The 21,952-nt window shown below is 48.2% G+C and overlaps 1 protein-coding gene across 3 annotated transcripts in view; it reads right to left on the bottom strand.

Annotated features, from left to right (window-relative positions):
- EXT2 (exostosin glycosyltransferase 2) overlaps positions 1–21,952 on the bottom strand; it is a 137,975-nt gene that overhangs the window by 104,305 nt on the left and 11,718 nt on the right. For all 3 annotated transcript variants that reach the window (XM_061152262.1, XM_061152264.1, XM_061152263.1), the window contains exons 3-7: positions 21,223–21,312; positions 15,354–15,470; positions 9,211–9,406; positions 6,865–7,004; positions 5,980–6,073 (exon numbers count right to left, since the gene is read on the bottom strand). In XM_061152262.1, coding sequence (XP_061008245.1) covers positions 5,980–6,073; positions 6,865–7,004; positions 9,211–9,406; positions 15,354–15,470; positions 21,223–21,312 — 637 coding nt within the window. The remainder of the gene's footprint in view (positions 1–5,979; positions 6,074–6,864; positions 7,005–9,210; positions 9,407–15,353; positions 15,471–21,222; positions 21,313–21,952) is intronic.

Below are 21,952 nucleotides of genomic sequence, written 5' to 3'. Positions count from 1 at the left end.
TAACTTCGAAACTACCATGTCTATGGAAAGCAGACAGTTCAATGTGCTGAAATCACATGTAAGATAAAACATCAGCCTCCTATGGGGTCTCTCCCCTGAATAAAGTGCATGAACTCTGGTGGACACATACACACACTTACTGTTCTGTGGTCTCTTCTGCTTTCTCCTGGACCACAGCTAGGCCTGACAACAGTCCTGCCAGGTGAGGGGACCACATATTCTTCAATAGACATGTTCTTTTTCCTAATCAGCCTGTTATATCTTCACGCACTCCTCCGGAGAACAGATACTCGATATGCTAAGCATAATAGGAAAATATGAAGGCAGGGTGAGATGGGTCAGTGTAATAGAAAAGAAACTGATATTTTAACTTGGCCAAGCATTCAAGGAGAGAGAGCAAAGAAGATGCTGAATGTTTCTGCCACCTCAAAGGCTCCCAGTCAATTGAGTACAAAGAAGAGTTCAAAGGCAAGGCAGGCTCCTGACTTCCACCTCCTAGTGTGGCTGAGGTTAGAGGTCACTGCTGGCGGAGCCACTGACCAATAAAAGAATGTTTGGAAACTCCACTCAACAGATAAACTGAGGATCCATTTACACCTTCCTCCCTCCCCACACAAACACTGCCAACTATACAGTCCAGTGTCTAGTCAGCCTTCCAATATCCTGGGTTGCTCTCTTTTTCATTGTGATTCCAAAGGAGACTGGGGACGTGAATGTTCCATTAGACTGTAGAAAAATACTTAGTTGCATACTTCTTCCTGGCTTCCAACATGAGGAAGGTAGTAGATGGAACCCTCCATCTTTAAGGCTGCCATCAAATACTACCTCCCCAATAAATCTGTCCCTAACAGCTTTAACCCAGACTTCCTCCCATTTCAGACCACTAACATGCTTTGGAAAATCTGCACCATCTTCTCAGCTTTCTTTGGGCTTGTACCCACATATCCCCAGGATGGCTATTAGGCATGTGTGGGTAGGGGTCACAAATTTCTTATTATCTCCTATCATTTCCCCTTGGAGGAAAAAAAAAAAACATAATTAGGGCACCACTAAGTTAACGCGCTAATACAGCTCATAAGACAATAAAAGGCTGACAAGTTGGCTTTATACCTCTATAACTATTAACCTCTACTGACTTGCTGTGGACAGTGACTGCAGCCATGAAATTAAAAGAGGCTTACTCTATGGACAGAAAGCTATGACAAACCTAGAGAGCTTATTAAAAAGCAGAGACATCACTTTGCCGACAAAGTTCCACACAGTCAAAGCTATGGCTTTTCCAGTAGTCATGTACAGATATGAGTTAGACCATAAAGAAGGCTGAGCACCAAAGAATTGATGTTTTTGAACTGTGGTGCTGGAGAAGACTCTTGAGAGTCCCTTGGACTGCAAGGAGATCCAACCAGTCCATCCTGAAGAAATCAACCCTGAATATTCATTGGAAGGACTGATACTGAAGCTGAAGCTCTAATACTTTGGCCACCTGATGCAAAGAACAGACTCGTTAGAAAAGACTCTGATGCTGGGAAAGATTGAGGGCAGGGGGAGAAGGGGGCGACAGAGGATGAGGTGGTTGGATGGCATCACTGACTGAATGCACCTAAGTTTGAACAGACTCTGGGAGACAGTCAAGGCGTGCTACAGTCTATGGGGTCACAAAGAGTTGGACATGACTTACCGACTGAACAACAACCAAAGCAACTATTAATCTCTATTAATGGAAGGAATTGATTTCTAACTAAACCACAGAAAGCCCTGTAAGCCACCCCAGCTCTTCCAATGCCATATACGCCAACACAGCTGGTTTCTGGTCTTCAGGGGTAGATACCACAGATGCAGATTGTACTTCAATAGTCTTAGCTTACGTCTAGCTCTTACTTCAGGTTCTAGCCCTGCATATAACTTTAACGGCAGCTTCACTATCGCATCTCAGGTGAGGAGGAAAAGTTAACTATGCTTACTTGTCAGGCAGAATATCCTCCTCTCTTGCTGCGTCCTAACTCCCGGGTCATGTTAAGGGCTGTCACCACGTACCCATCGATCAGATTATAGCCCCTGAACTCGAAGCTGTATTACTGTCCTCACCAAGATCCCGCCCGTATCTTGGGGGTCAAATTCAGATACTCTGGCTCTGCTCCATCTCAGGAGAGCAGAATCCTGTGCTAAAAAGCACAGGAAGGAGCGGGTCTCTCTGGAGAGCGGCTCTGAGGAACGGTGTCAGCGTAGCTCATGGCACTCAGGACTCCTTAAAAATGGCCACTCAGAAGGAAAACGAGTCACTTCAAAGTGGATGGAGCCCTCTGCTGGCGACAACTGTGCGTGCAGCCCCTCGGCCTGTCCTGAGCTGCTCAGCAAGAAAATCCCACCCTCTGTTCCTCAGTCTCAGCTCATTCTAACATAAGCAACCCGGGGTTCTAAGGTATCAACTACTGACGTAACAGGTTTTCCCCTAAAAGCTGATCCCTGTCTTACAAAGACTCAAACTGGACCTCCCTGAAGAGAATTCGCCGAGGTGTAATACCTTTCAAGAACCAAGCGTGTGCTAGTTTTTTCAGTTACTCCTGCCAAGGTCTGATTGAATCAATGGAGGGGATACAGAAGACAAAGGACAAGCATATTCTGGAAAGAACAAAAGAGCTGTCTCTAATCTTAAAGAGACGACCAGGTTATCAATAGGAAAGCGGCTCCCAAGCACCGCACTTCTGCCCCCTTGGGAGGCGTCTGGCAACATGTGCAGACATTTCAAGGTGTCACAGTCTGGGAGACAGGTGTACCACCGACATCTGGGAGTGGAACCTTAGTCATCCTTTCAAACTCTCTGGGAACTGCTTAAACCGGATAATCTCACCTCTGGCTGAGATCAGTCCAGTCTAGAAATCTGAGGTTGGGAGAAGAAAAGAGGTCATTCTGGGGACACAGACTATTCAGAGAGAGGGGAGCAGGACTAACCGGGCCACAGCAGCGAAGCATCTCAGAAGGTCTGAAAGGAGCACAGAGAAGAGTGTCAGCAAGCAGAGGGGAGATTTACGACGGGAGGCCGGGAAGGACTGAAAGTCAAAGTGTGAGTCGCTCAGTCGTATCCGACTCTTTGCGACCCCATGGACTGTAGCCCACCAGGCTCATCTGTCCATGGAATTCTCCAGGCAAGAATACTGGAGTGGGTTGCCAGTCCCTTCTCCGGGAGACCTTTCCAACTCACAGATCAAACCCAGGCTTCCCCGCATTCCAGGCAGATTCTTTGCCATCTAAGCCACCAGGGAAGCCCAGGAAAGTACTGAGATCACCTTTATTCTGCCAGTGGACATAATAGAGGGTATTCACCACCACAGACAGTAACAGGCCCTCATGACAGGAGGTGGTCATGGGAAAGAGATGACCACTCAATTATTAATGCTGTCAAGGACAGGAGTTACACAGTGTTTTTTAACAGCTGAATGCAACATGAGAGCTGATCTAGCCCACCCTGGATTTCATAAATGGGGAAGTCCGAGGAGCTTTGGTCACAGACGTGTCACAGTCGCACAATTAATAGAGACCAACACAGGGCTCAAACCGGAGTCTTTTAAGGACTCCAAATGTGTCTCTCGGAACCCAAATAACCTAAAAGTACACTGTTTTAAGTAACCTTTAGTCACTCCACTTCAATGGTTCTATGATTCCGAACCTGTCACTTGAAAAGACTGGCAAGGCTCATCTCAGACCCGTGGTTCCTAAGCCAAGTTCCCACGGAAAAGGGCAGTCTGTGAGCCGGCCCTGGGTGCTCTGCTCTAAAAACTAAGTGATTCTCTTCCCAATAGGAAGGTAGTGGGCTGGAGAAGGTAACTGGGCAGAATTTGCTTCTTTTTTACCTCCCTGGGTTTTCTTAGCCTTCTATAAATCTATAAAAGACGGCATCTGATTTAGCAGATGATTCCCTATTTACTTACATTAACAAGTCAAGATGCCATAAAATGAAACATAAAAAACATTAACACCAGGTCCCGTCAAGGAGCATTTTTTTTTTTTTCTACATGAGTTGTAAGAACCACAAGTTCAGATCAAGACTGTAGAGATTTCTAGGCTGATTTTCTAATTCACTACAACTCAGATGAGGTCAGTAACTAAGCAACAAACAGGAAGCCCAGAGACTTGAAACGAACATGGATGTGCTAGGAAAAAGACTACGGGGAGGCTAAACTTAACCTGTGATTTGTTTTCAAATCAGAACGCCAAAGTGCTTGACAGATGAGGTCACGGGGGTCCAAAGAAGGCAGAGCCTTGGCCAAGGGCACATAGTCAGCAACCAGCCAAGCTGGCATTCGACACAGGCAGTCTGGGGGTCAGAACCTACAGACTCAATCACTGCGTGATGTACCATCCGTTCGGTCTAAGGAGCTGGGTACCAAAATAAAGAGGCGGACTGAACACATCCACTAACTCCCTCCTAAAACCCTGAAATGAAGGCATAATCCAAGATAAGGAGAACGGGGGAGGAGATAACACTACCAAAGTATGGAGGCAGGAAAGCAAGTGGTGGCTGATGTGACAGGCCCAAGAAAGCACACCCAAGAGGAGCCGAGAAAGCCCTGCGTTCCGCTGCAGACACTCAGGGGAGGAGGCAGAGCTCGGGGCAGGACAGACGGACAATGTATTTAAGCAGCAGTCAGAAGCCCAGAGGCCCTCCCCACTTCCACACCGCCGGGTGACAGCCCTGCCCTCACCCAGACAGAGACCTGAGGCTCATTCCTGCGACAAAGTTGGACACAGGGGTGCGTGGAGACGGCTACAGCCTCCATGGTGAGGGCCCTTCAGACCTCTTCTCTGGCTCATCACCTACACAGATAATTTTGATGAGAATAAAAACTTGTAAAAATCCATTAAAAGAAGAAAAAGAACTGGAGAAAACCATGATCTGAAAGGACGCAGGCACCCCTCAATGTTCACGGCAGTACTGTTTACAACAGCCAAGACAAGGAAGCAGCCTAAATGCCCACGGACAGAGGAATGGGTCAAAAAGATGTCATACACGTATACGATCGAGTATTAGCCATACAAATGAAATAGTGTCATTGGCAGCAACATGACAGACCTAGAGATTATCATGCTAAGTGAAGTCAGACAGAGAAAGACAGATATCATATGATATATGTGGAATCTAAAATAACGGTACAAATGAACCTGTTTACGAAACAGAAGCAGAGTCACGAATGTAGAAAACAAACTCAGGGTTTCCAGGGTGGAAGGGGGAGAGGAATAAATTGGGAGATTGGGACTGATACATACACACTAAAGTGAAAAAGTGAAGTCACTCAGTCGTGTCTGACTCTTTGCGATCCCATGGACTGTAGCCTACCACTCTCCTCCGTCCATGGAATTTTCCAGGCAAGAGTACTAGAGTGGGTTGCCATTTCCTTCTCCAGAGGATCTTCCCAACCCAGGGATTGAAACTGGGTCTCCTGCATTGTAGGAAGACGCTTTACCCTCTGAGCCACCAGGGAAGTCATATACACACTACTATATATCAGACAGACAACTAATAAGGACCTACTGTATAGCACAGGGACTCTGCCCAGTACTCTGCGGGGACCCAGGCTAGCTGATACCACAACACTCAAGGTCAAAGCTCCTGAGAAGCAGCACCCTGAAACATACCAGCTTCCACGTCCATCTCAGTCACCGGAGCCCTCAACTGCTCTGTAAACGGCCTTCCAGAGACAGGCAGCTCGGCGTCCTGAACGCATAGCTGACGTGTGACCCTAGCATCACAGCAGGCTTACGTCAGGAGCATTTCTGAATCTCCGACAGTTATTATTCCAAGCCTTCTCTGATGTAACTCCCTAACACTGTTTTCTTCTTTTAGGTCTGGTTGATTGACACAGTGGAGGACATCAATCCCATGCCTGTGCTCAGAGGCAAGGATACTGCTCTGCATCCAAGCAATCAAGGCCACCTTTCACCTCCCCCACGCCCCCTCCCCTGCAGGGCTGCCTGGCCCCTTACCTGTCTCTGCATTTCTTCAATCTGTCTTCGGGGGATGCTCTGCAGAATACTGTACACATCTGACATCTTTTCTTCTGGCACAACTACAGATGCTCTAGAGGCAAGAGGGAGACGGCAGACATACGTACAGCCCTGCATACAAAGCACTGTTGCATGTGTCCCGCTCAGCTCTCACAAGCAGAAGCAACAATGCCCCACGCCTCCCTCAGCCCCACAGTCCTCACAGTGAGTAGCTCCTCCTTCCTCTCCCTTCCTCGGGGCCGAACAGCCCAAAGGAGCTTCCCCCAGCTCCATCTCTCACCTCCCCATCACCACTCCATGCCTCTCGCATCCTCCATCCACTCCCCACTGTGCTCCAGCCACACAGGTACCCTCTCAGCCTTCTGAACACACCACACTCTGTCGGACCACAGGGCCTTTGTGGGTCCAGTTCTGCCTGCCCAGTACACTCTTCTCCACTCATCACCATCCACTCTAAGTTAACAATGACTTCTCCTTCAGCTGTATGCCCCAATCCATTCATTTATCCAGCATGTATTTATGGAGGCCCTAGTATGTGCAGGGCCACATAATCTCTGTCATTTTAAACTGCAGGACTCAACTCTGCCACTGGAGCTCAAAAACAGCCAAAGATCATGTGTCAATGAATGAGTGTGTTGTGATGCAATAACACTTTATTTACAAACACTAGCAGCATGCCACATGTGGCCCAAAGGCCTCGGGTGACCAATCGCTGCTGCAGGTCCATGGACTAACTCTTGTGATGGAAAATGGAGCAAAAAATTCTGAAGGAGTAGTTCTCAGACCTAGCTATGCATTACAATTGCTGGGGGACTTTAAAAATAATCCATGCAGGATAAAGGTTCATCAGAAGGTAACACCCACCTCTTCCAGTCAAGGACTTCAGAGAAAGGCAGAACGTAGGAGTCTGCAATGATCACCGGGACGCAGCCGGCCCGTAACACGTCACTCAATACCGCCTGGCCCAGCCGAGCTCCACGGAGGACCATGCAGAAAGTAGCCTCCTGCAGAACACAGGCAGAGGGAGGGGATTACAAGCCAGTTCCACTGATCCACTTATTCTGATCCCAGCAGACCATGAAGTCCTCTCAAGGGCTGAAGCCAAGCAACACGGAAAATGCTAAAAGATAACAGCTCACCCGGGTCAGACTGAAAAGCTGAAGTGGTTGCAATGCTCTGGATTTCCACTCTTGAGTGTCACTGCAATGCCTCCGCTGCTTGGATTCTGAAAATGTTCACAACTCAACTCCAGGTGTCCCTCTGGAAACTCAACAGCGTGACTTCCCAAAGACTGGATTCTTTCAGCCCTGGGGTGCTAAGTACATATGCCGTGGCTTCCCAGTGCTCAGAGTACTTACTTCCGCCTGCCTTGTACTAGAATTATTTGCACTGGGCATTTCTGGCTCTTGAGAGGACCCCCCACACAGAAAGCATCAAATCTCCTTTCATCTTTCTACCCCCCACTGCATCCAGCAGTGTGCTTCGCATACAGAAGACATTCATCTCATGAATGCTATGCCTTTGAAAACACATTAAGGCGTATACGTTCTATTTAGATACAACTGAACAAAAAGCAAGACCTCACTAAAGGTCTTCCTCATTCACTCCCTCAAACCCACTAGGTGTGGGGCACATTCGGGAAAAGGAGAGATATACAAGAGAAAAATGTGGTTGTAATAGGTCAATCGAAAAAATAGGGAAAGCTCCGTCTCTAACACTCAAGTTTCTTCCAGTTTTTTGCCTCTTGGGGAGAAAAAAAAAAAATTAAAAAGCAAAAATACTGTTTAATCTTTAAAGCTAGAGAAAAGGCGAGTTCAGAAGAAATATGAAGTAACTCAATATGCCAAATTCCTCTGGGGATAAAGGAGAAAGCGACGAGAAAGGGCAGGGGTGGAGAAGGGGCATCGGTCATGGCGCCCGGAGGGGCAGGTGGACGCTCAGCCGGCCCCAAAGAGTCGGTGTCCAGATGTGGACACGTGTGCTGATAACCATTTTTCCTGTCTAGACAAAGGTTACTATAAATACTCCTGCTCACATCACCACTGTTATCAGTCAGACATTCCAGAGGAGATGCAGCACTTTTTGAAGGTATTTTAACAATCCCCTCACAGGCCAGTTCTCTTTGGAGACTTTGAAAAAATAAAAATCACACACAATCACACCAGCTCCTTAAGATCCCTCCTTGAACTGAATTATTTGTATTTTAAATACTTAAGTGAACAAAATATTTCAAATATAAGGAAGGCTGAGTGCCAAACACCTGATGCTTTTGAACTGTTGGTGCTCCGAGAGTCCCTTGGACTGCAAAGAGATCAAACCAGTCCATCCTAAAGGAAACCAGGCCTGAATATTCATTGGAAGGGCTGATGCTGAAGCTCCAATACTTTGGCCACCTGATGTGAAGAACTGACTCATTGGAAAAGACCCTGATGTTGGGAAAGATTGAAGGTGGGAGAAGAAGGGATGACAGAGGATGAGATGGTTGGATGGTAATGAGTTTTGAGTAAACTCTGGGAGATGATGAAGGACAGGGAAGCCTGGCTGGCTGCAGTCCATGGGGTCACAGAGAGTCAGATGTGACTGAGCGACTGGACAATACCAGAGTAAACAAAACTCAACTTCTGTTTTCCTGGCCCCCTGGCTCTTGGAGCATCAAACAGCCTGCTTATAATACAGGAGCATAATACAGGACTGCTCTACCTGCACTGACAAAGTGCTGCCACCCCCACGACACCAGTAGGACACATGTAGGGTGGCAAAAACACCAAGAGACAAAACGGTAACAAAAAATAAAGACCTCCGACTCCCAGGAAGAACTCACTGTGGCCGTGCGAGCTGGCTCAGTCGGAGGATACAAGCTGCAGCTTAAAGAAGCAAGTTCCTCTGGGCTGGATGAGGAATACAGGAATAAGAGCAAAAAACAGGTGCCTGCTTTGACTACGCAGCTCCTCTGTACATCTACGGGGTGTGCCTTTTTGCAGTAAGATGGGTTCGTGGAAGGAGCAGGAACGCTCACGGGCCAAGCAGCTTTGCACTAAAAGCGCGCGGACCCCGAAGCCCCCGGAAGTCCGAGGGGCAGCAGTGGACAGCAGTCCGGCCTGGCTCTCCCCTCAGGGAGCTCAGCGAGAGCGGCTCGGAGCGGGAACGCCCGATGGCGGGGGCCAGTCCCGGCCCAGCCCGGGCCCTGAGAGAGGCGGGCGGAGCACTCACCTGCAGCACCTGCGGGTAGTCGAAGGCCTGCTGCTGGTGGCAGCGCTTCCGGGCGGCGGGGACGCCCTCGGAGAGGTTGCTGCACTTGTCCAACACCAGCACCGCCTCGCCGTGTCTGGCCTGGAGGGCGGCCAGGTCCTCTCTGGACTCCGGGTGCAGGGCCACCTGGGACGACAGGAGGAAGTACCGCCGCGGCCTGCGAAGCAGAAAACGGGGCCCTGGGACCTCGGCAGCCGCTGCGCGAGTCATGGTGAGGCCAACTTCGGGTCTGGGGCTTAGGGCGACGAGTGCTTTCTCACCCATCTTTGCTCACGTCCTTGACTTTTCGGGAAACTACATTCGGTAGCACTGCTGAATATTTAAACTATTATACATGCTAAGAAGGCAAGCGATGACTCATTCGCATGCTGAAGCATCATGTCATTGTTAAAAGAGTTCATTTAGGAAAAGTTCTTAATGTTTTGAGGAAATGCTTATAATAGGCTGAGTTTAGGGAGCTTTAAGAGTGTGTGTGTGTGTGTGTGTGTGTAAAGAGAGAAACTGACTGACTGGTTGATTAGGGAGCTTTAAGAGTGTGTGTGTGTAAAGAGAGAAACTGACTGGTTGATTAGGGAGCTTTAAGAGTGTGTGTGTGTGTGTGTAAAGAGAGAAACTGACTGATTGGTTGATTATCTGGAAGAACACCCAATGTTAGCATTAGTTCGATCTGAGTTCTCTGCTCTGAAAAGCAACTGAGAGCAGGCTGCATCCTTCAAAGAGGAAAACAAGGGGTCTTAACAGACAGCACTGACCGTGAAAGCAGACTACTTCTGGCTTCTGAGTGGCACCCTATGCTATGGGGGAGCTCCAAGGAAAGACAGCCCCCATCCTCAAGGCCATATGGATTCAGGAAGACCAAACTTGGTCATGGAGAACAAGTGGAAAAAACTAGCTTCGTCAATGGATGGAACCAATCTTAACATCACATAGCAAGGATGCATAAGAGAAAATGGACTGAAGAAAGGATTTCCAAGGGTCTAGGTACATCAAGGCTGTATATTGTCACCCTGCTTATTTAACTTATATGCAGAGTACATCATGAGAAACGCTGGGCTGGAAGAAGCACAAGCTGGAATCAAGATTGCCGGGAGAAATATCAATAACCTCAGATATGCAGATGACACCACCCTTATGGCAGAAAGTGAAGAGGAACTAAAAAGCCTCTTGATGAAAGTGAAAGAGGAGAGTGAAAAAGTTGGCTTAAAGCTTAACATTCAGAAAACTAAGATCATGGCATCTGGTCCCATCACCTCATGGGAAATAGATGGGGAGACAGTGGAAACAGTGCCAGACTTTATTTTTTGGGGCTCCAAAATCACTGCACATGGTGACTGCAGCCATGAAATTAAAAGACGCTTGCTCCTTGGAAGGAAAGTAATGACCAACCTAGATAGCATATTAAAAAGCAGAGATATTACTTTGCCAACAAAGGTCCGTCTGGTCAAGGCTATGGTTTTTCCAGTGGTCATGTACGGATGTGAGAGTTGGACTGTCAAGAAAGCTGAGCGCCGAAAAACTGATGCTTTTGAACTGTGGTGTTGGAGAAGACTCTTGAGAGTCCCTTGGACTGCAAGGAGATCCAACCACTCCATCCTAAAGGAGATCAGTCCTGGGTGTTCATTGGAAGGACTGATGCTGAAGCTGAAACTCCAATACTTTGGCCACCTCATGCGAGGAGTTGACTCACTGGAAAAGACCCTGATGCTGGGAGGGATTGGGGGCAGGAGGAGAAGGGGACGACAGAGGATGAGATGGCTGGATGGCATCACTGACTCGATGGGCATGAGTTTGAGTAGATTCCAGGGGTTTGTGATGGACAGGGAGTCCTGGCATGCTGCGATTCATGGGGTCGCAAAGAGTTGGACACGACTGAGCGACTGAACTGAACTGAGCGCCATTCAGAGCTTCACGAGAAACAAAATGTGAATGCACTGGGGAGACCAGAAGGTAAGTAATTCTCTCCAAGAAGGCAAGATTCCCACAAGGCAGAGAGGTTACAGAGGCAATAAACACAACGTAGGCAAAGGAACCAGCAGGGATCATTGAAGAAGAAAGGAATAATATAAAGCAGGTTCCAGAAGAAATGAAACCCCCATCAAACCTAGAAGCAGGACTCAAATCTTCCTCAAACTGTACAGACCAGGGAAAACACCCAAGACAGCCATCTCTAGGCACTGCCACCAGGGAAGCTAACAGGAAGCAGTGCATAAGAAAGGACTCAAACCCTCTAGTCTGAACCCAACCCACTAACCCCTTTTCTTCTTGCCTTGGTGAGAAAGAAAGGGAAATTGCTTTATTTTCATTTCTTAGGCTTAGTTGGAGGGTCCAGCTGGAGAACACCTTACACATCTACCTGTGGCCAAAAAATAAACACTGTCTGAGAAGTTGTCATCTTTCCCAAGCTTTAAGCTTCACGCCCAAAACACACAGAGCAGTGAGTGAGGAAATGAATGCTCTCCTGGCCAGCAGATCAGCTCGACTCCGGCAAATGGAGCAGCATACACCATAGCTGATGGCCCTCAAGTCGCCGGAACCATTTCTTCTGGTCATTTCTCTCTACAGCCGAACTGAAAGCAAAGGCAGGCAGGAAAGACACGGACAAGCAGATTCCCTTAGAACTTCACTGTCCGATAGCAATTAGCCATGTGAGACCACTTAAATCTATTAAAATTGTAAAATCCAGTTCCTCGGTCACCTTAGCCTCATTTCAAGTGCTCAACAGCTATATGTGGAAGTGGGCACCTGACTAAATACAGATCGTCTCCTCACTGAAAGTCCTACTTGAGAGAGCTGCCCCGGATGGCAGTGCAGACCCAGAGCCCAGGGCAGTGGCGAGCAGACGTTAAGAAAGACCAAACAGCAGCCGGTCGGGGAGACAGTTTGGATCAGCCGTCTCTCATCCTGGACAATTTCTCCTTCAATTGCATTTGCTGAACAATACGTTGGCTATTTACAGCCAAAAGAATTCCTTCTAGCCACTGAAACAGACTCTCGAATTCTATCCCCAGCCCTGAGCTTCAGTCATTTTTCTTTTGTAAAACGATCAGTTTGCAGAGGGGAGAGGTTGGATGGGAAGATCACTTATAGGAAGTACTCTTCAGTCATCTCAAAGTGAGGATTTCTGTGATACAAGCTCAACTGCTTAAAACAGGAGGAAGGTGGACAGTCAAACTCTCAACACAAGCATGGAAGCCACCTCGACAATTAACGCCATTCGAAAACAAACTGTCTTGTGAGGTGGTGAGTCTTTTTCATTACAAATCAGAAAACTTTTCGGGAAGAAATTACAGTAACAAGGTACACGTTACGTTAGGGCTAGCGTTAGTTGCTCAGTCGTGTCAGACTCTTTGCAAACCCCATGGACGGTAGCCCTCCAGGCTTCTCCATCCGTGGGATTTTCCAGGCAAGAATGCTGGAGTGGGTTGCCATTTCCTTCTCCAAAGTTAGAGCTAAACGGCCTCTAAAGGTCTTTCCAATCCCCAAGACGCTGGCTCTACGGCGGTTGCCGCAGAGCACTGGGACTTGCTGGGTGTCTCTGGAGGCTTCCTATTTAAGTGGAGCTGCTAACACAAAACTGGTGCTCCAGGCTGCTCCAACAGAAGCAGCCATGCTCGTGTCCGAGGGGGTGTCCCTGCAGGCGGGTGTGGAGTGCTGGCGTCCTGGAGGGGACAGGGCGTTTCCGTGCGGTGGGGGTGGCCCACTGGGAGAGCTCTAGTCCTAGTCAGGGGTGGCGGGGAAGAACCTGGGGGAAGAGCGGGGAGGTGGCCTGGCCCAAACTATGAGATCCCTGAAAGAGGGACCGGGGAGAGGGCAGAGGGAGTCATGGCCTCCCCGCCCGGGATGTGGAGACCAAGTGAGGGCAGGAGGGCAGCCCAGGATGACAGGGTACGGGGAGGGTGATGGCAAGAGCAGCGCCCCTCCAGTGTGGGGGGTCAGAACTCAGGAAGGGTGACGAGGGCATCTATTCTGGGGTGACGACGGGGAACAGGAGCACCACGTAGCGGGTCAGAGCCCCAGTCGGGGTGCAGAGGTCACCAGTGCGGTGAGGGGCAGAGGCAACCACAGAGCTCCGGTCACATACGACAGGGTTGATCAAGTAAGATACAGGGGATAATGGGAGCCAGACTTCTCACTGTCTGAGAAGGAAATTCCAACAATGGAAAGAGAAAGAACCAGAATTCCCAGCAGCCCCGGATGGAACAGGAGAGAGCGATAGGAAGGCATGGTTTTCAATACACGTAGACGTAGACAGAGAGGGAGCCATCTACATAGACAGAGAAAGAAGTACAGATGCTAACATGTGGAGCTCAAAGAAACTCCCGAGTAAAGAAAGACTCTGGGCTGATTTTGTTGTTAAGAAACACAGTTCTATTTTAGACACTCAGTCACCATGCTCAGTGGGTCCCCACCCAACACTACCATTTTCTACATAACTGTGCAGATGTGAACAAGAGTCTAAAAATGTTTCCCCTGCCTGCATGCTGGCTCACCCTGACCTGGCAGATGGTGGGTTGGTGGAGTAGGCCCATTTTAGTTTTAAGCAAACAAAATCTTAAGGTGGATTTGTTTTTCTTTCGAGGACTAAAATGACCAGCTATGACTTTCATGTTTCCTCCCAGCAGGGCTGATATCGAAGCTTCAGCAAAATCATGCTGAGAACTCCAAGTTTCCCTCCATAGTAACCGTTGTAAACTCCCAATTTAGTTCCTTTTAGAGAGAGAAATGACGAGAATTCCAGCTGAGGCCAACACAGCTGTGAGAAGAAGCTATCAATAGCAACGATCCTCAGCTTCCCATTGGACAATATTGAGAGAGATTTAAAATAAAAATAAAAACAAAGCTCTTGCTACTCTACGCAGCCCTCAAGAGATGTGGGAATTCCCTTAAAAAGTAACTCTCACAAAGAGCAACAGATTCCAAATGCTGCCGTGAGGTCACCCAGAATGCCTCCTCCCAGATCCCTGGAAAGTGCGATGAGTCTAGGGCCTGTCTTTGCTTTGTTTTTTCTTTTTTCTCTTCCTGAGGCAGAAGAGTGTTGTTTGTAAAAGAAACAGCACAACTGCAGGGCCCAACTGCAAACCCTGGAGGGGAAATGGAGGGGGTGGGTCCCGTCGGGCCACAGAAATCCACCGCCTGTCCAGCAGGGGGAGGACCATCCCCCTGCAGTTCTGAGCATCCTTCTGCTCTTGAAGACAGACTGCTTACGACTCTAGTTTCTAGAGTCTCAGGACTCTAGAAATCAACAGCAACCTTAAACCATCTAAGGATCGTCATTTCAGTCTAGTTACATATAAAAATTAGAGATCAAAAAAAAAAAATTAGAGATCAAGTTACCAGGAAATTATCAACAGAGCAAACTTGTAATTCTTGGAAACTATTATCTGAAGGTACTGTTCATTGTGGTTTGCTCTCCTTCGTTTCAATCTCTCTCAATCTTTTCCTTTCAGCGTGTTTTCTTCCCTGGATTAAATCTGAAGGGACATGCCAGTCCTAAACCAACATTAGAGACCTAGATTACACTCGGGAGAGTAGATGATAGAGAGTTTAGTCTGAGCCATCTTAAGACTCCTCACCCTGTCTCCCCCAGGCTTTCTCCGGCCACAACACTGCTGACCTTTGGACCCAATGGTGCTTTGTGGTGAGGGGCCGCTCTGGGCATGGCAGAAGTTTAGGGGCATCACCAACCTCCGCCTGTCAGCTGCCCACAGTGCCTGGAGCAGAACGGACTTAACACAGTGGGCCTGGCGGCTCTCTTCTTTGAAAGGCTGGCCCTTGGCTGGGGCGTGGGAACTTTGATTTCAGCGGAGAACTGTCTGAACGACAGGATTTATGCTGAACGCCTGCTTTCCTTCTGGAAGCCTGGAATTCCGCCCAGGAAGTAAGGCAGAGGAAAGACTTACGGACGGCAACTGGATTTCTGATCTGGGGAGCTCGGTAGACAGTGCTGAAAACTGACTGAGAGAGAGAGAGAGAACTGAAGGATCAATAAGGTTGGGGTGGGACAGGAAAAACGGACCCTCAAGGGCCCCGGCCTGTAACTGATGGTTCAACTGCAGTGCGCCCGCCCTGCTGGCCCTCACTGGGCTGTGCCCAAGGCGCCTTACCCGGGCCCCTTCTCCGGAAGGTCCACCTCAGCTGACAGCGGACTATACACAGGAATGCTGACGTCGTAGCCTTGCCGGTAGGTCCACGTAGAAAAGCCACCACCAGCCAACAGAGCCCTGAAAAGCAAAGGGTTCTGTCAAACGATGAGAAAGAGACGGTCTTCGTTCTGATAAGCTCTGTGGAGACGGGTAGCTGGATATTCATAACAGTATCAACCACAGCTGATGTTTACCAAGTCACTTTTCTACAAAGACAGTGTGCTAAACGTTGTACAATCGCGTCTCCTGGACACTAGCTCGGGGAAGGCAGTGGCCCCCCACCCTAGTACTCTTGCCTGGAAAATCCCACGGACGGAGGAGCCTGGTGGGCTGCAGTCCATCGGGTCGCTAAGAGTCAGACACGACTGAGCGACTTCACTTTCACTTCTCACTTTCCTGCATTGGAGAAGGAAATGGCAACCCCCTCCAGTGTTCTTGCCGGGAGAATCCCAGGGACGGGGGAGCCTGGTGGGCTCAGGCTATGGGGTCGCACAGAGTCAGACACGACTGAAGCGACTTGGCAGCAGCAGCAGCAGGACACTAGCTGCATCCTATTCCTGAGTCACCTGCCTTCCTCTGGGGTCCTAAGCAGTCTGTCCTTACTTTCCTTATTTTAAAATACAGCACAGCCAGGAGGACAGCCTACGATCGGCCCCTCTGCTACCTTACTTGGATCCCACTCACCTCTCCCAAAAGTCACAGATGGTGAAAGTGATAGTGTCAGTCGCTCCATCATGTCCAACTCTTTGCAACCTCATGAACTGTAGCCCTCAAGGCTCCTCTGTCCATGGAGTTGTCCAGGCAAGAATGCTGAAGTGGGTTGCCATTCCCTTCTCCAGGGGATCTTCCTGACCTAGCGATCAAACCAGGGCCTCCCGCATGGCAGGTAGAATCTTTACCATCTGAGCCACCAAGGAGGCCCTGACTGAAACACATTTTCAGTAACAGGAATAGCAACAAGACTGCACAGAATGACTGGCTGGGGCAGCCACTTGCTGTCCCGCTGACCGGAAGCTCAGGGGACAATGGGCAAAAAAAAGCCACGGTGACGGCAAAGTACCCCATCTCACCTGCCTACGCCCCAGCCCGCTCCAGTTCCCACCAGAGCAGTTCTTTCCACTGCCATCCCAAAGCTTCGTGTGCACTGTGAAGCCTCTGCCAGCTCTCACCACCTGTCCCAGCTACTCAGTCTCATCAACCCCACTCCTTCCACGGGAAGCAGAATCCAGAACTTGACCTCGAATACTTCTCCTGCAAGTCCTCCCACACGAGCTTTTATTCCCCTTAATTAGAAAACCATGAACACGCTGCTTTAACTGGATGCAGCAAGTAGTACAGTGACACTTCATTAGAAAGGAAGCAGGTGTACATCACACCAACGTTTACAGTTATTCTGTCCCGGGGGGCCCCCGAGCCCATCAAATCACTTACTGGGCCAGAGTGCTGCCAGGTCCATGCACGGCGCAGTCTGAGCCAAAATGTATGAACTGCAAAGCCACATGTTTTGCAATCTTGATTGCTACCAATCCCCTCCCTGCCCTGATGACAGCCTACATTCCCTTCTTACATGACCAGTTTAAGTTCAAAGATTTCCAAACCACCCCTGGAAATCCCAATCTGTTTGTTTAAGCTTTATGAAACCAAGAACTGGTTAGGGAGGTAATGTGCAGGCTGGAACACCTCTCCAGCTGCCAGTCCGCTCTGTAAAACTTAATGACTAGCCGTAGTACCAACATACGGTCTCATTTTTCCTGATTAGCATTCAGCAGTGACTCCGTCCAATATGAATTTGGGTGGGTTCCATGACCATGATGGCAAGCAGACTGCAGGGGCCCCCACAATTCGACGTGCAGGGAAGTAAACATGGATCCAATATACCGGCACCAGGCGGCCCAGGTAAGAGGGCTGGTGAGTGATGTAATCACACCCACGCCCCAGAGGAAGGAGCGAGCGTATGTGGTAAGAAAGGAAGCAGGTGTACACGACACCAGCTTGCACTGTTGCTCTCCCGGGGGCCCTGGGCCTATGGGAGGGGCTTAGCACTGGCAGGAGGAAAGCAGGCAGCCGGAAGCGTGTCTCATGTCACAGATCACGCAGGTGCAATCTCGCTGGAGACTTCAGGAGGAGCCACCGCTGCAATTAGTCAAACAAGCCTCACACCCACCCTGCTGCTGACAAGACCTCCACCCACCTCACCATATCTTCTTCTGCCAAGCGTTCCTGAACATTACCCATGGAGAAAATATTGTAAGCCTCTCTTGTTCTACAGCACATGTGTTTTACATTGACTGAAAAGTGAATTGCTGAGAAGCGTGTTCTGTTTCCCCATTATGTGTCCCCAAATCGGAGATCCGTTCCGAAGCTGAGAGAGACTGAATGGGAACCATGCACCTAAGAAAGCATGACCCTGAGGACCACGACTCACTCCAGGCCAGGTGTTCTATCGCTGGGAGTGTCCGCCAGCACCTTCGGCACTTCCTGGGACTTGCAGACTCAGGGACCTCACTGAGCCCTCTTCCTCACTGTCTTGTGGACCCTTGTCCCTACACTGGGTCTGCCCCAGATGCTCTCACAGCTCGCCTTCTCCCATCTGAGTAGCCACAGGGCCTAAACACAGTTTGTCTGCAAGTGTATCTTTTGCTTCCTTTTAATCAGGCCTGCTGCTGCTCCTAAGTCACTTCGGTCGTGTCCGACTCTGTGCGACCCCATAGACGGCAGCCCACCAGGCTCCCCCGTCCCTGGGATTCTCCAGGCAAGAACACTGGAGTGGGCTGCCATCTCCTTCTCCAATGCAGGAAAGTGAAAAGTGAAAGTGAAGTCGCTCAGTTGTGTCCGACTCTTAGCGAACCCATGGACTGCAGCCCACCAGGCCCCTCCGTCCATGGGACTTTCCAGACAAGAGTACAGGAGTGGGGTGCCATTGCCTTCTCCGAATCAGGCCTGAGAATCCCTCAAATATAAAGATTCAAGTGTTAGGTTTTGAAAAAAAAAATAAACTGACCAATTTTACTGGCTATCCTCATTTGTTTACAGATTCAAAGTGTAAAAAGAGAAAATGAGATGTATCTATCTGAGCAATGGCTAGATATTTGGTGAATATCTAGTGATGCTAAAGAACTAAGTGTTAATTGTTGTAGGTATGATATTAGTGCTGTAGTTATACTTTTTAAAAAGCCCTTGAAAAAATTTCAAAGTGTCAGTCACTCAGTCGTGTCCAAATCCTTGTGAACCCGTGGACTACAGCCTGCCAAGCTCCTCTGTCCATGGAATTTCCCAGGCAAGAATACTGGAGTGGGTTGCCATTCCCTTCTCCAGGGGATCTTCCTGACCCAGGGATCGAACCAGGGGTCTCCTTCATTGCAGGTGGATTCTTTACTGACTTAGTCACTGAGTTATACACAAAAACCTCTTCTGTAGTCCCAAATGGAAATATTTATGGGCATAATGATACAACATCTGAGATTTGTTTCTAGATAATCCGGTGGGGAGAAAGTAGGAGTATAGATGAATCAAGTTGTCAACAAACAAAGCTGGACAGTGGTTACTTGGGGCTCACTGTACTTCTTATACGGGTTTAAATGTTTCCGTAAGAAGTTTAAATAAATATACACCTATATAAAAGTAGAAATTTGAGAGAGATACTTGCAAAGAAAGGATAACAAAAACTAAAGTAGTAATAAAATTATAGAATATATCTGAGAAAACAAAGATCAGTAAAGTTAGGCATTGCAGATGTATAATTTGCTGTCATTTGACTTAAAATGGGTAGGTGAACCTATGTGTGTGTGTGACTCGAAATCCATCAAACAAAGACTCAAAAAATACACAGTATTTTAGAACAATGATTACCTCTCAGTAAAGAGTAAAACCAGAGGAAAATTTGAAAACATATTTTTACACTTTACTCTTGGTTTCACATTGTTTCAATCTTGTACCCAGAAGGTATATGTGTACCATACATAGGATTTTCAAATATTGAAAGAGAAACACAGATTTACACAGCATAAAAGATTTATCTGCTGAGCTGACATTTGCTTTAGCCCTGGTCCTTGCGTTTTCCTGAGTCAGATAATTCTTAAAAAAATCACACCTCTGACTTTAGATTTCAGGGGAATCTTAGAAACAGTCTAAATCTAGCCTGTTTTCTAATTTCTGAATAACCAGCTATGCAGCTTCTGCTAAAACCATCCTACACGTATGGTTCTTGCCTCCTCTGAATCCAGGAGCAAGGACAAAGGATCAGAAAAATTAACAAACAAATCTACTATTCCTTACTCCAACCAGTCGAAGACCACCTCGGCTTCAAAATGAAATTTCCCACCTGGAAAGATAAAGGAGGAGTATACGATGATTCATTATTTGCTACAGGACTGCCTATAATCACTTCCAAAAATACATGCACAGGGAAAACGATTTAACCTTCCTGATCCTTAACACCTAAGCACCAGCAAAAACTTCAACTCTCTCCTGATTACTTGACACTTTCCTGCAGAGAAATGAAACTCCTTTTAACATGTGCACTCGATAAAAGTGAAATCTTTCTCCCAATCAGATACATATACCAAAGTGTCAGCAAAAACCAAAATGTCCCAAACAGAAATAAACCTTCTCAAACTAAACCCAGAACAGCAGGTGAAGACATTGCATTCCCAGCACCTCTTTGCCTTCCCTTTTCTGTCCTCTAACACATTTCACTTTCCCAGAACAAGCAAATGCATAAGACAGTAACGCACTCAGGAATGCTGAGGCTAACAGCCAACTCAGAAATCGCCTCGTGTTCTGTGGGTTTCTACAGAACTTGTGTGGCCTGACTGCCCTCTATCGTCCAAAATGGTTTCTACACCAAAGCTGAGGGATGGCGCTGGGGCGTGGTTGATAATCGTCTTTCCAGATAGAAACTCAATACTGACTCTACATAAGCACATAAAAGCAAAGAGGGCTTAGATTTAATCTTCTGGGGAAAAGTGGTACTAAGTGTAGATTTTCATAAATGACGATGTTGACCTCAAATAAGTGGAGACCACAGTGGGCCTGAGGCTGTTCTCACCTCTTTCAGTAACAATGATTTCAAGAATTAAACATCAACTGCAACAAAGCTAGTTATAAATGAGTTCATATCTGAACTTACAGTAATCCCCTCCTGTGGGTGCTGCCCAGGACCCTCATGTTGGGCCCACACTTTCTGCTCTCTTCGGAGCCTCGGACCAAGTACTAGGAGAGGAACCTTCAAGGGGCACCCCCTTCTGAGGTTTCTAGGAAGCGACGCCATCGGTGTACGAAAGGGCCAAATACACAGTACCTGGACTTGAATCGCCATCGTGGCCACCCCGTGCCACTTCTGCCTGTTTGGAAGTTTCATTAGAAAGGAAGGAAAGACTAGAGTAAGCGGTACTTAGCTTGCCTCACTTCCCAGACATTACAGGCTCCAGTGACACGTCCACGCCCACTCCCCTCAGGAGCTGCGACTCTACTTAATGCTCCCAAATGTGCAGAGAGCTAACACAAGCCACCAGTACGAACCAGGCCTTTTAGGGGGATGGGGGTGTGCTCAGGAGCACACAACCCAGACTAAGAAGACAAGACAGACTCCTAAGATGCTCCACTGGAACCTAACCCTCCACTAGTTTCCCGTGACAGATTCCGGCAGGTCTCGGTGCTTCCAGGTCTCGGGGAGGAAAAGACTGAGGACAATTTTCCACTTGAACAAACAATTCTGATTACAAAGTTACATCCTAGTGGGCTTAGAAATATGATTTCACGTGAATAAAAGGGTCCTATGTTGACTTAATCCTCAGAAACCCATCAGGCAGACAACCCCAAATACACCTACCTGTCTCTGGGGACATCCAGGGCCGTGTTATAATCTGGGGGGCCTCCAGGCAACATATTGAACAGGAGGTGATTGGTACCTCTATCCCACCTATTAAGAGAGTAAACATGTAGAATTCACACATCAACTATGAAGAAGACAAGTCAGTCAGTTTCTGGATGACAAGTGAAAGTGTTAGTCGTTCAGTTGTGTCCGACTCTGTACGACCCTACGGACTGCAGCCCACCAGGCTCCTCTGTCCATGGGGATTCTCCAGGCAAGAATACTGGAGTGGGTTGCTATTCTCTTCTCCAGGGAATCTTCCAGACCCGGAGATCGAATCCAGGCCTCCTGCATTAGGCAGCTTCTTCACCATCTGAGCCACAAAGGAAGATGGGTAAGTGGCAAGCATCCCTGACCCAAAACGGGGCCACTTCTCAGGGAGGCAAACTGTATGCCTGGAGATTGCAACAGTGCTCTGGGTACTGGCTTGGCTCCTCCAAAGGAAAGCTGGGGGATGTGTCCTCCGAGCTGGTCCACTGCAGAACTGCTTACGCTGATGGAAATCTGAACGCAACCCCAATGTTCACCATTTGGTTACAGGAACACAAAGAGATACAGAAGGCTAATTAAGTACATTAAGGAATGTGTGCAAAGTGGAATCCCATACAGAACTGTATATACGAATACATACATGTTCTGTGTATACGTCATACTGCACTGACATACGAAGATGAAACTATTTGGAAAC

This window comes from Dama dama, chromosome 1 (genome assembly GCF_033118175.1).
Source record: "Dama dama isolate Ldn47 chromosome 1, ASM3311817v1, whole genome shotgun sequence".
Lineage (NCBI taxonomy): Eukaryota > Metazoa > Chordata > Mammalia > Artiodactyla > Cervidae > Dama > Dama dama.
Note: the sequence above shows the minus strand (reverse complement) of the source record. Positions and strands in the feature narration are given on the sequence as shown.